General features: G+C 47.3%; 1 protein-coding gene across 2 annotated transcripts; it reads left to right on the top strand.

Moving 5' to 3' along the window:
* Positions 1 to 792: 792 nt before the first annotated feature.
* Positions 793 to 13766, top strand: ANKRD35 (ankyrin repeat domain 35). Of its 2 annotated transcripts, none has more exons than XM_089483648.1 (14): positions 793 to 1519; positions 3849 to 3979; positions 4304 to 4392; positions 4722 to 4786; positions 5384 to 5441; positions 5925 to 5995; positions 7014 to 7120; positions 7939 to 8123; positions 8407 to 8444; positions 8931 to 11285; positions 11945 to 12034; positions 12156 to 12221; positions 12563 to 12645; positions 13000 to 13766. In XM_089483648.1, the coding sequence occupies exons 1-13, from the start codon at positions 1481 to 1483 to the stop codon at positions 12623 to 12625; spliced, it is 3357 nt and encodes a 1118-aa protein (XP_089339774.1). In that variant the 5' UTR covers positions 793 to 1480; the 3' UTR covers positions 12626 to 12645; positions 13000 to 13766. The 2 variants fall into 2 exon arrangements, with proteins under 2 accessions (XP_089339774.1, XP_089339773.1); XM_089483647.1 differs by lacking the exon at positions 793 to 1519 and adding an exon at positions 2988 to 3056 and having other exon boundaries at positions 13000 to 13764.
* Positions 13767 to 13859: the final 93 nt, after the last annotated feature.

A 13859-nucleotide genomic window follows, 5' to 3' on the forward strand; every position in this document is an offset into this window, starting at 1 on the left:
CTTTATGCCAGGTTTGGATGATGGGGGATTGTGTGTTAGCAAGACCTGAGCAAGGCTGGGGATGATGGGAAGTCCTGCATTTGCAAGGCCTGAGCAAGGCTGGGGATGTTGGCGGGAGCCATGCATTTGCAAGACTTGAGGAAGGCTGTGGATAATGGAGGCTGTGAATTCACAAGACCTGAGGAAGACTGTGGATGATGGTGGAGGGGGGCGCATGGGTTTGCAAAATCTGAGCAAGGCAGTGTGCATTTGCAAGACCTGAGCAAAAATGCGGATGATGGGAGCTGTGCATTTGCAAGAGCTGAGCAAATGGGTGGGTGATGGTGGATCTTGGCGCTCTCTCTTTCATAGGGTTGCCATAAGATGAGGCTAACTTGATGGCAAATAACACAAGAAAACTCTGCATCCCTTGCTCCTTTTAGGTCCGGCAGCAGCGTAGACCATTGGCTAGTCCTTGGATGGGAGACCATCAAAGGCAAGGATGCGAATCCTGGAGAGGGAGCCATGGCTGATGGTCAAGGGATGACTGCCCTTGCCATCCTTTCAGACAGGAATTGCCCCTTCAGGGGCCGTCTGGAGCAAAATATTCTTTCAAAGTACCTGTTTCGGCAAGATTGTTGAGGCAGATAGTTTTGCTTCTCGCTTGGGGCCACGTCTTTGTTGCCGGCCATTTTTCTCTTTGCAAAGCATTTTACAATTGGTCTGTCGTCGCATCTCCCTGGAGGAGCATTTATTCCCTTTGAACGGGTTGAGTCTCCTGTCTCCAAAATGTTGGAAGCAGAAGCGCTTTGGGTTTTGTGTCTGGGAATATTGGCATCCTTCTTCGTGTTCTTATTGTGTGCCTTCAAGTCTTCTCCACTTTATGGCAACCCTAAAGCAAACCCATCATGGGGTTTTCTTGGCAGGTTTGGCTCAGAGGTGCTGCAAACAGTGAACCTAACCATTCAGAGACGAACCCATTTCCCAGATTCCCTGCACTTTGTCAAGACATTTCGCAAGCATTTGGGCCCCTCGGGTGTCGGGTTCGAGAGGCTGCGTTGGAGCTTGCTCTACCCTTTTTTTTGGCGTGACGTAACGTGTGAAAAGACGAAGTAATCATTATAATTTCTAGGCAGAGAAACCTCTCCCCTCCTTTCGAAAGGCTGGAGGCACCAAGAGGAGCGTTGCGCGTCTCCTGGGCATGTTCAGACCGGGCTGAATACCGAGAAACAGGTGTGCATCGGAGGCTCCGGGGCGGAGACACCGTCTCCGAACGTTGGTCGGACGGCGCATGCTTTCTCCAGCGTTTCTCTGGAGCCGACCGTTGCCAGGGATGCATGCGCCGAATGGCCATCTCTCCCTTTTTGCGCCGGAGAGGAGCAAAACACCTGCCTTTTGTCTCAAGAAGGAGCATTTTTAATGCACCGCTTCTGCAGAGATGTGAGCCTCATTCCCAGTCTTTTGGGTCGCATGCAGCCGGGACGAAAAGGGCACCGCAGCCATGAAGAAAATGTTCTCTTGCTCCAGCAACCAAGTGTCGGTGAGTACCAAGGGTTGCCCTTCTATTATATGCCAGTTTGGAAAAACTAACTTTTCCATTTGTTCCGTGATGCAGGGATTTTGGAAACACACTGGGTGCATCTAGACTGTAAAGATAATGCAGTTTGGCACCACTTTAAGTGCTGTTGCTCCATCTCGGATCTGTAGTTTTGCAAGGTCTTTTGCTTTCCTTTGCCAAAGAGGGTTGGCGCCTCACCAAACTACCAACCCCAATATTTTCAGGGCGGTTAAAGTGGCCGTTTAAAAACCCAGCCTGGCTTTTATAGCCCTTCCTTGTGTATAATTTTTAATGGCGCCAAGCCGACCGGGTGAGAGTTTGCAACCACAGACTCCATGTAAGAAGCCTCCAAAGGTTGGTCTTTTTCTCAATGTGGCACCATCCATCTCTCATAATAATAATATACCTTTGAAACCCTCTTATGGACCATTGCGCTGGCGTCACATGCCGGTGGTTTGCTGGAAGGGGTTTTTATGATTCCTTTTTCCGCATTGGATGTTGCTCAGTCTTGCTTGGACCTATTTGCATGTCTTTTGGTTCCCAACGGAGCGGCTTCCTTACCAGCCAAACAGCCCCATTCTGGGTGGTTTCTCTTATCCCCGATGCCATCTCTATAGCTTCTTCCAACCTTGCAAGGTAGGACCCAGAAAGTTCAGCACCAACCTACAATGGCCAAGGCTATATTTGCCCAAAGACCTTTCGAAATGGCCAAGTAGTTATTCTAGTATTGATTATTTATTATATTTGGATAACTGGGTTTGCATCTTTGACTTTTGTGGATTTGATCCTTTGCGGTTTTGGCTAATATGTTCTCTCTAGGGATCTCTAAAGTCCTCCAGCGCAACTTGGCCAGAATTTAACCATAGAGTTGTACTGGAGGACCTAGAAGAGCTTGCTAGAGAAAGCACCTCTCTAGGCATTTGTAGGTCCTCCAACATGATTCTATGGTCAACCTTCTGGCAGATGTTGACCATAGAGTTGCAATGGAGGACCTAGAGATTCCTAGGTAAAAAGAACAGAGTTTTATTATTTGGGTTTATTCCAAATTCATGGGGGTCCTTTGCCCCCAACTCCAACAAATGTGGAGGCACCACTGTATATGTATGTATGCATATATGTATATATATATGTATGTATTAGCATCTCCTTTTAAACCCTACCTTTTCCCAAGATTGTGATTCAAAGTGGTTGGACCCAAACCTGGAGCAGATACTCCTTCCCCAATGCCCTGAGAACCCCAGTCTTGGGAGGAAAGTGAACCCAGATCGAAAGGGCTTCCTAGGCTTACGTTGTGCAAGGAATGCCTTTTCCCAGAGATGTTAGGCAACCGTTGTGTGTCCATGTGGTCCTTGTGAAACCTCCGACTCCGGCACCTTTCAGGGCGTGTCGCTTCTCTAGGATTTTGCAAACTGGATTTTCCTCCACGGTTGCCTCTGCATGATGCCTTCGCCGATGCGCCGGGATGGGTTTTGCTTTTCTGGATGCAAGATCATCAGATACCTTCCAAAAGGAGAGGAAAGTCAGTATTTGGGAGAGAGGGCAACACTCTCTGCCTTCTCTCTGAATGAGCTTTAATGGAAAGATTTTGCACTTTGGACTCAGTTTTGCAGCAACGGAAGTAAGCTGAGGACAAAGGGAGGAGGAGGGAGGAACCGGGACACTTGAAATAAATGCATTGGGAAAGATGGGACGCCAGGGGATTAATCGGGATTATCCGTGCCAAAACTGAACAGTTGGCGGGTGCAGCGTACATCTAGTTTCTTTGTTTGCATTTTACCTTAATTGTATTGAATTGTGGCGGCTAATAGCTTTTAGCAATAAGCAAAACCCGGATCTATTGATGTCTGTCGCTTGTCGGCAAGCCCCAAAGGCTGGCTTTGTCTCTAGGTGTTATGGTGCCATGCAACTTTTATGAAGCCAATCTATACAACAAAAGACGGCGGCAGACGGTGCCTTAGTTGCCGCTTCTCCAAAAGTCTCCATCCCAAAAGTCCCTTCCCAAAAGGCCAGATTTCTAGGATGGAGCCAGAAGAGTTTGGAGTGGCATCAAACCGGTATAACTCTGCCGTGCAGATGGCTTAATTCCAGGCCTGCTTACTCCAAGAGGGCAATGTTTAAACACAACTCCCACCAATGAATGGGTTTTTGTGGCTCAGTGTCCTCCTCATAGAATCAGAGAGTTAGAAGAGACCCCCAGGAGGGTCATCCAGTCCAACCCCATTCTGCCATGCAGGAACTCTCCATCAAAGCATCCCCATTGATAGATAGCCATCCAGCCTCTGTTTAAAGACTCTCCTTTCCTTCTCTGCAGGTCGAGTGTTGGAACAAACATGACCAGAAGCTCTTGGATGCCGTCGAGAAAGGAGACGTGGGCAAGGTCTCCGTCCTCATGTCCAAGAAGACGGCCAAGCCCACCAAACCCAATGCCATCGGACAGTCCGCGTACGTATGTTTGCCTCTCTCGCACCCAGAGCCGGGGCATTAGCTATGAAGCATCCGCTCTGGGTTGTAGCATAAACTTTGACCTAACGTGGAACCTCCTTTGAAATGACATACGCTTCAAGTTCAGAGTTTAACCCAGAGAGGAGTTTTTAAAAGCCAAACCAAATATAGGAGCTGCTCCTGGGCAAGTCACACTCTCTCAGCCCCAAAAAAGCCTGCCATGGGGTTGCTTTAGGGTTTTAGGGGCACCGATGCGAAAGAGGAGGGAAATGGAGATGTATTCTCTCCGTCCCACCTTTCCTTCTTTCCCTTCCTCCGCTTCAGGTTCCACTTGGCGGCTTCCAAAGGGCTGACCGAATGCCTTACCGTCCTCCTGAACCACGGGGCTGAGGTCAATGATAGGAACGACGATGGTAGGTCCATAAAGGGGGGATTTGGGGGGCAGGAGCCATTGCAGACCATATAGTCCAGTCCCCTGTTATTGCAGCAACCCACAGCCCTGGCTGCGGGAAAGCTGAGTATTTCTGTATGTATATGTGTACATGTCTGTGTGTATATGGGCGGGTTTATGGGTTACGATGTTTTACCGTATTTTAAAGCTGTTTTATTATTGTTAGCCACTTTTATCTGCTTAGAGAGGTGGGATACAAATAGGATTATTATTATTATTATTATTATTATTATATTCATGATATACTCACAGTATCTCAAGGTGACAGTTCCCCTTTATCGGTCTCACTAGGGAGTACTGCCCTGCACCTGGCCACCATCGCTTGCCAGCCTCAGTGCGTCAAAGTCCTCTTGCAGGTAAAGGAGCCCCTTTTCCTTTGAATCGAACCTTTGAATTGGGCCAGCTTTTGGATTTGGGGCCCAAATACCCATAAAGGCACCAGATTCCCAAATGATCTTGGGAGCTAAGCAGGGCCAGCCTGGTTACTTCTTGGATGGGAGACCACAAAAACTCTGTAGGCGTTTCATAGGAAGGAAATGGCCAAACCGCCAAGAAATCTCTATGAATTGCATGGGGTTGCCACAAATTAACAGGCGACTTGAAGACACATAGAAATGCACACCTTAAAGGCACCGGATCCCAGCTTATCTTGGAGGCTAAGCAGGGTTCAGCCCTGGTTAGTCCTTGGATGGGAGACCACCAAGTGCTGTAGGCCATATTGCAGAGATAACCCACTTTGGCCCTGCTTTAACTGCCGTGGCTCAATGCTATGGGATCCTGGGATTCATACTTTGGTGACGTCTTTAGCCAACTCCAAATCCCAGGATCCCATAGCATTGAGCCACGGCAGTTAAAGCAGGGCCAAAGTGGGTTATCTCTGCAATGTGGATGCAGCCAAAGGCACATGGTGCAACTACGGTCACACCAATGCATCTTAAATGGTTGCTTTGCAGCATGGAGCCAATGAAGACTGTGTGGATGGAGAGAATCGGACCCCTCTCCATTGGGCAGGTGAGTTTGCAAAGCTACGGAACCATTTGGTGGGGTCAGGATTCGAATCCAACGTCTGAGCGAAACCCACCAGGGATGTAAGATCCTCCTTAGGGCAAAACTCCTTCTATGAAGGTGATGTCTATATAGGCTCAGGAGCTGTGCCACATTCAGTCCAGCAGTAGCCATGCTCCTGAAATGAAAGTGCTTCCATGTGCACTCATGTATGATGTCGTATATGTTTCTCTATGCCTTTTTATGTCTAGTACAATACTTTATAAAGAAAAAAGCGATCTATCCAAAGTCCCAAAGTCCGTTCCGAACTAGAGCTCCATCAATGCAAGCATCTTTTCCTGCGCATGAATATTATTTTCCATGCAGTACAGTGCTGTTTTCGGCACGCATGATGTTGTGACTGAGGACCTATTCTGTGCAATATATTTATCGTAAGTGCGTTGTGAGAAGCCCTGGTGTTTTAACACTGGTCTTTGCATGTTTGAACAGCCTTGTCCGGATGCGCATCCAGTGTGTTGCTCTTATGCGACCAAGAGGCCTTCCTGGATGTCATGGATAATGTAGGTTTTATGAAACAGGTTTTGCTTCTGAGTCCGAAATGGGAATGGGCTTCATATTGCAATTTGTTGTTATTGTTGTTGTTGTTGTTGTTATTATTATTATTATTATTATTATTATTTTAATAGCTTAATTTGATTTTAATGTCCCCCTTATGTTTTATTATTATTATTATTATTAAGCTATATACTGTAATTGTTTAATTCTATTTTAATGTCCTGCTTCTCTTATGTTTTATTATTATCTTATTTATAATATTAATATTAATACTATTTATTATTATTAAGCTTTATACTATAATAATTTAATTCTGTTTTAATGTCCCCGTCTCTTATTTTTTATTTTTATTTTTATTTATAATATTAATATAAATATTAATATTTATTATTATTATTAAGCTTTATACCGTAATAGTTTAATTCTATTTTCTTGTTTTATTATTATTTTAATTTATAATATTAATATAAATGTTAATAATATTTATTATTATTATTAAGATTTATACCATAATTGTTTAATTCTATTTTAATATCCTGCTTCTCTTGTTTTATTATTTTTATTTATAATATTAATAATAATTATTATTATTATTATTATTAAGCTATATACTGCAATAGTTTAATTCTGTTTTAATATCCCCCTTTCCCTTATGTTTTATTATTATTATTTTTATTTATAACATTAATATAAATATAAATATTTATTTTTATTAATTAGCTTTATTTATAAAGCACTGTAAATTTACACAATTGTACATACAATTAGTTAATAAATAATAATAATAAAAATAATAATAACATATTTTATTTATATCCCGTCTCTTCCTATAGGATCGAGGCGGCTTACAATCCCAATAAAACAATACAGTAATACAATACTAAAAGTTAAAAATCAACAGAATTTTTCCTTTAAACTTCGGACTAAATCTTGGAGCGGAACGGACCCCACTGATCTGGGGCCCACTAGTTCCCAACGTTTCATGTGTTTTAAGGCGTGTTTTCTTCTCCTTTCTGGCCCCAGAACGGACAGACGCCGCTGATGATGGCGGCTCAGGGCAACCAGGCTGCCATCTGCTCCCAGTTGCTCCAGAGAGGAGCCAAGGCCGACCTGGTCGACAAAGACGGAAAGTGAGTCTCTCAACAACAGCCCTGCAAGGCGGGCAAGGCCCAAGTCACCAAGCTAATGTTGCAACAAAGCTGGGGTTGGAACAAACACACTTTATAAAGTGTTGGACCCCACAATGCTGCATCTCCCCCCTTGGCATGGCCAGTGTCTGGGGATGACAGCTGGAAACCCTTGAATGGGAAGGAGGATGGTGCAGTCTAACCACTCTGCTGTCTTGCCTCCAGAGATGGTTCCCAGCTTTCTGGCTTTGGCTGCATCTGCACTGCAGAAATCACCCACTTTGGCACTGCTTTAACTGCCAGGGCTCAGTGCTATGGAATCCTGGGATTTGTAGTTTGGTGACATCTTTAGCCTTCTTTGTCAGAGTTCTCTGGGGCCACAGCAAACTCCAAATCCCAACATCCCATCGCATGGGGCCATGGCAGTCAAAGCGGCGTCAATGCGGATTATGTTGCAATGGCAGTTCTGCTCCTGGGTTAAGTCCAGGCTTTAAAGCAGTACTTCCCAAATGTTGGTCCTCCAGACGTTTTGGACCTCAGCTTCCAGAATTCTGGACTTTTGACCAAATTGGTCAAACTGGGAATTGTGGGAAGGGAAGTCCAAAACACATGGAGGATTAAAGTTTGGGAATCACTGCATTAAAGGAGCGAAAACTATACTCTCCAAATAGATTCAGCATCTTGGAGAGCGCCATTGGAGTAAAGCCTGGAGCAGACCCAGCGTGCCATTGGCATCAGAACCACTCACCAGAAAGGGACCCACAATTGAGGCGAATGCATCTTCTCAACCATCGTCTTTTCCTCTTCTTTTGGACAACCAGGACGGCGCTCATCCTCGCTTGCGAACGCGGCAACATGGAGGCAGCGGAGCTGCTCCTGCAAAACGGGGCCAATGTGGCCCTAGAGGACGGGGCAGGACGCGGCGCCCTCCATTACGCCACACAGGGCAAGAATCGGACACTGAGACGCCTGGTCCACAACGCTCTGCGGAAACGGAAGCGGAGAGGTGAATGGGGGAGAGCAGGGAAGGGGTCTGTGGAGGGCATCCATCCGTGCCCCGGAGAACTAGGTCTCTCCATCGGCTTCTCCATCATAGCCCTTGACTATTTGGTCCTCATAGGCCAAGAGAAACGATTTCTCCCACTGATGGAGAGAAATTACGTTTTACGATTATCCTGGAATGCAACCATCCCAAAGAGTGCCAGTCTTCAAGGTTGGTTCAGTCATTCTTAGGTCCATGAAGTCTGCAAGTATCAGTGTATTTGAATTGTGTTTCTCTCTTTCCATAGAACAAGGGCTTGATCTTTCATCAGAGGCTGGCTCTCAGGTAAAAAGAAACCACTGCTGTTATGATTTTGTTTTACTTTCGGAAGCATTATGAACCGTAGTTTGATATTGTTTGATCTTCTAGATTGTTGATGTATTATTACCTACCTTCTTATAGTTTTCATAAGGTTATAGTTGCATTTTGATGGGACATTTAGTCTAATCATGGCATATTATTTATATCGTATGACTTTTTAAATTGTACGCCAGGTTATGTGTTGATTTTACGTCTGCAAAGCGCCATGTAGATTTATGGCACTATATAAATGAACATTAATAATAGTCACAATAATCATAATGGTGGGGTCTCCTTCTCTTCATACGTGGGCAGCTCCTTGTTGGTTTCCTCTTATCTGGAGATGTTACACTGAGCAAGGATTGGACTATATGGCCTCTTGGGGAATCTTTGCATGGCTCTATATAGCAATAGCAATAGAAGGCAGTACTATTCCCAAGCATGATGTTTCAGTTTGTTTTGTGGTTTTAGGCTCCGTCCGAAAGCGGGAAGGAGATGGACCGGAGCATCCTGGACCTGCCCCTCGAGGGAAGAGGCCCGAACGACGAGGAGGACGTCGACCAAGAGACGGAAGAGGACCCCGAGTTGAAGGAGTGGACCAGCCGATACCGGGAAGAGAAGATGAAGGTGATCCAGCTGGAGCTGCAGCTGGCCCAGAAGACGAGGGAATGCGACTCCCTCTTGGAAGGATGCAAAGCCATGAAGGAACGGGTCTGGGACCAAGTGCAGGAGATCAGCCAGATCCTTCCGGAAGGAGAGGACCAGAGCCAGGACTGGAAGGAGCTGAGCCGGCGTTACAGCCGCGACGCGACCGAGGAAGACTACTACCTCAACCTTCTGGCTGAACAGATCCAAGAACTCAAGAGGAGGAAGAAGCGGATGGAGGCAGAGAAGGAGGAGAAGGAAAAGGAGGAGAAGGAGCATCCTCAAAAGAGCCACCCGAAAGAAGTGGAGACCACCGTAGCACCTCAAAAGGAAGGAAGAGTGCAATGGCCTGGTGAGGAAGAGGAGGAGGAACGTAGATGTCACCAAATGGAAGTGAAGCGCCTCCAGGCAGAAATGGCCGCCGCCTACGAGGAGAAAGCGAGCGCCCTGAAAAGAGTGCAGGAGATGGAGGGCCACATGGAGAACATGAGGGCCGTCATCAGGGTCTACGAAGCCAAGAAGAAGCACCAAAGCGGGACCCTGAAGGAAACGGAGGCCCGCCTGACGGAGCTGGAAGGGGAGAACCAGCAGCTGCGTGGGATGTTGGCGAAGCGGATGGATGGAGGCTCCGAGGCTGGGCTGGCCAAGGTGTCCCGGTTCCTGACAGAGATGGAGGAGGCGTACTCCGAAATACAGAAGGAGAACAGAGCCATGAAGGCTGCGAAGGAGGCCCTGAAGCGAGAAGCGGAGGACGCCGTTGGGAGCAGGCTCTTGTTCCAAACGGTGCCATCCGAAGTTGTGAAGAAGAGCATGTTTGCTTGGAAGAGGATTGTCGCAGGCCTTGAGGACGCCTTGGCCAAGATGGAACAGACCAACGCCGCTCTCCTAGAGAAAGTCAGGCCTCTTCGGGAAGCCATTTTGACTCCTCAATCAGGAGTCGGGGTCATGGTCAATGGCAATGGATGCCACGCAGAGGAGAGCAGCGCCTCAAGGGATGAGGCCAAACCCCTGATGAGGAACTTGAAGACCCCCAATGAGATGGAAAGTGTTGGGTCAGGAAAGAGTCAGCTCCATGATGGCTCTGTCGGGCAGGTCAAGCTGAGATCGAAGCCCGAAGTGACCGAAAACAAAGCCCGTCCATGCCGGAAAAGCTCCGACCTGGAGAAAGAGGTGTGGGATCTCAAAGAGAACAATGGCAGCCTGGTGAAGGAACTGGCACAGCTGAGCAAGGAGAGGGAGAAGCTGCAGGCGGAACTGCGGAGGTTATGTGGTCCAAAAGAAAGGCCTCCTCAGCCAGAGGTGATGGGAAGCTTAGTGGAAGAGCTGAAGAAGGCGGTGGATTCTTTGTCCCAACAGCTTTCGGCCGAGAAAGAGGAATCCAGGAAACTGCGCCTGAAGCTGGAGTCCCAGACGAAGGAAATGGCGGTGGTGAGGGACAGCTTCTTGGAGAAGATGGCCAAGGAAGCCACTGCCCTGGTAAGGAGCGACACCCTCGACAGCTGCATCTTGAAGGAGCTGCACTGGAAGCTGGACAACGTGGTGAAGAAGCAAAACGAAGCCTTGCAACTGGTGTCCGAGATCGAAGAGGAGAACCACACCCTGGAGACGGACCGGAAGATCCACGCCGGACACAACGGCCACCTGTCCCCGCCGGTTGAGAAAGCCCTGCCAGACGTCTCTTCCGAAGCGTTGGACGCCATCAGGGACAACCGGAAAGTCCATCGAGAGATGGATGAGATGGAGAAGGTCCTGCAAGGGTTCAAGGAGGTGTTGGAAGCCATTGAAACCTCTTTGGGCAAGGAGAGCAAAGAGGTAGCCAAGCTGAAGGCGCTGGTTGGCCAGCTGAAGGCCAAGATGTCCGACTTGCGCCGTGAGGAAGAGGAAGCCCTGAGGAAGCATGAGAAGGTGCGCGGCATGCTCTGTGCCAGGGCTCAAGCTCTGGGGATAGAATTGGCCTCCCTTCGGGAGAAATACGAGGGACTGAGAGGGGAGTCGGTCCGCCAGAAGGAAGACCTGGTGTCTCAGAGACAGAAGAACCAGGATCTCCTGGCAGAAGTGGTTGAGCGCGAGGAAGAGGTGGAGGAACTGAGAGGGAAGTCTCAGATGATGGAGACCGTGATGGAGAAGATGGATCGGAAGGTGGAGGAGCTGTCCAAGGCTTGCCAAGACAGAGACGGAAAGGTAGGTCTGAGGCGGGGTGGCTCCCCATGGAAAGGCAGAACATCCAGAGCAAGGGATCCCAAACATCGGTCCTCCAAAAGTGATGGGCTTTAGCTCCCAAAACATTGGTTGGCCAACTGTCAGGAATTCTGGGAGCTGAAGTCCAAAACCGAGATGGCCATTTTTTAGCAACGCTTGAATTGTGTATTCCTGTATAGCAGGTGTCGGGGTTGAACTATGGGGCCACTTTTGTCACACTTCTTGCAAGCCACACAATTTCCACACAAAGATGTCACCAAGGGTTTGGGTGCGCATCTATACTCTAGGAATGGTGCAGTTTGGCATCACTTTAAGTGTTGCAGCTCCATCCTATGGAACCCTAGTATTTGGAGTTCTGCAAATTTGGAGTTTAGCCTCTTCTGCCAATGAGTTCTTGGGTCTCACCAAACTACAAATCCCAGGATTATGTAGGATGGAGCCATGGCAGTTAAAATTGGTGTCAAGTTGCATTGTTTCTATAGCAGGGATGCACCCCAGTTGTCTGCAAACATGTCAGAAAATGCAGAAACAGGGCATACAGACTCTGCCAAACTCACCCAGCGCTAAGAAGAACGTCATCCTTGCATGCAAAAAGCAAAGAGGCATATCTTACAACGACAGACCTCCTGTTTTCGTTTCAGATCAGGAAGCTGTTAAAGGAGACGGAGAAGCTTTCCAGCGAAATCCTGAACCTGCGCAGCGAACGCGCCCGTCTCCGGCTGCAGAATGAGGCAAGTCCTGCGCGGTATTTTGCACAACGCTGGGTTTCTTGGGGAAGGAGAGGGCAGTCTTTCAATACCTGTTTAGAGCTTGAAAGAGACTTGATTGAGCCCATGATCCGCTGTCTTTCAGGTGGTCCAGAAGAACCATCAGGAGATCGTGGCCATCTACAGAACCCACCTTCTCAACGCAGCCCAGGTACGGACATCCAGGGAATCCTAAAATCGGCTCCCAGGTTGATGAAGGGTTGGCGGATTCGCTCTAGGTCTCATCCTGACATTTATAGGGACGTATCCAAAGTGTGAGACTTAAGCAACTTGGAGCTTGCCCTTAAAATCTGGACTAAAACCCAGGACGGATTCCCAATAGGGTTGCCAGGTTTTCCATAGAGCAACAAGGGATAGCACCTTGGCGCTCCGTTTAAAATTCAGATTGGTGCAAGGAGCAGAGTCAAGGCTCCCAGTGAGTCCGGCAACGTTGCCCTGGATTTGGCGAGAGGCTCTAATTATGGCGGGGGGATCTGTTTGTCTCCCATTCAGGGCTTCATGGACAAAGAAGTCCACGAGATGCTGCTCCGGATCCTGAGGACGAACGACGGCTGAGGAGCCAACGCCCGAAACCCGTAAATCCTTCCTTTTTCATTTTGCAATGTATTTTATATCTGAAATGCTTGGGACCAGAGCTGTTTGTATTTATATTTTGAATGTCGAAATATTAGCATCTCCATAAGGAGATATTTTGGAGAGGGGACCCAAGTCTAAACATAAAGGACATTTATGCTTCCTATACGCTTTATACACATAGACTAACAGTAATTTTATATGTGCATGAAGCCAAGTCTGCGTCCGTTGAACGATCGGAAAGCAAAGGCGTCACTATTTTAGCCACCCATATTTTGGATTAATCTGGATTAGTGAGATTTAACCTGTATAAAGAGAACTGGGATTAATCTCTTCTTTCACTTCCTCAAATCCAGGCTTCATCCAAATGCAACAGATGCTTGTTCTGGATCCGTTTGGACCTCGGTCTTTTGCCGTCAAGTAAACGGAAGAGTTGCGGCATTCGATGACAACCGACAACGTCCGCTTTGCAACAATGATCTCAGACCAAAAAAGAGGGCTTTAGGAAAATGTGATGAGAAAAGTCCTGAATGCAATGGAAACCTTCCTAGTTCGGGACTTATTTTGCAGGGAAATCCCACATGTTTGTGCGGAAATTTGCGTGTTTGTTGTCCAAAAATTGTGTTTACTGAGCAGAAAGGAACGAAAGAAAGAAGGGAAAGGGAAAAGGAAAAAGAAACCAAACTCTTTTGCTATTTTATTCACAGGGAATCTTTGCACAAGGAGGAAAATTTTCTGTGCTTGAAAAATAAACAGGTTTTGTTGTGTTTTGTTGCATTTTCCACACAGGAGAGTTGTTGTTCTTGCTGCTGTTGTTGTTGTTCGGTGCATTGTGTTCGCTGTGCAGAAAGGAACATTGCTTATGCAAAAGGTAAAGGTGAAAGCAATCACATTCTTTGGTCATTTTATGCACATGAATTGTGAAAGGGACCCCAAACTCTGGTCGTAAGGCTGCCAAATCCATGGTCACACGTTCCACTGTCTCTGAAAACTACATATCCCAGGATTCCATAGTGGAAATAAGAGGGCTCCGATTGCATAGTGTGCAAAAGAGGCCTGTCAGCGGTTGAACTTGCAGAGCCGGTTGCAGACGCAGCCAGGAATCTCAGGCCTAAACCCAAATTAATGTTAAACCCCTCCCGAACCGAGTGCGAAACGCAACTGGCACGACCGGTTGGCACACCTTCTTGCACGAAACCGGTTTTGCGGTCGCTTT

This window comes from Sceloporus occidentalis, unplaced genomic scaffold (genome assembly GCF_023333645.1).
Source record: "Sceloporus occidentalis isolate IW3139 unplaced genomic scaffold, rSceOcc1.0.p SCAF_20, whole genome shotgun sequence".
Lineage (NCBI taxonomy): Eukaryota > Metazoa > Chordata > Lepidosauria > Squamata > Phrynosomatidae > Sceloporus > Sceloporus occidentalis.

What these genes read in the sequence shown, in the direction of transcription:
- ANKRD35 (XM_089483647.1), top strand. Translation starts at nt 3,000, where the DNA reads ATGGGTTTTGCTTTTCTGGATGCAAGATCATCAGATACCTTCCAAAAG. An exon ending in CAATGATAGGAACGACGATG is followed by an intron (nt 4,393 to 4,721) that starts GTAGGTCCATAA and finishes CGGTCTCACTAG; the next exon opens with GGAGTACTGCCCTGCACCTG. An exon ending in GTCTCCGGCTGCAGAATGAG is followed by an intron (nt 12,035 to 12,155) that starts GCAAGTCCTGCG and finishes GCTGTCTTTCAG; the next exon opens with GTGGTCCAGAAGAACCATCA.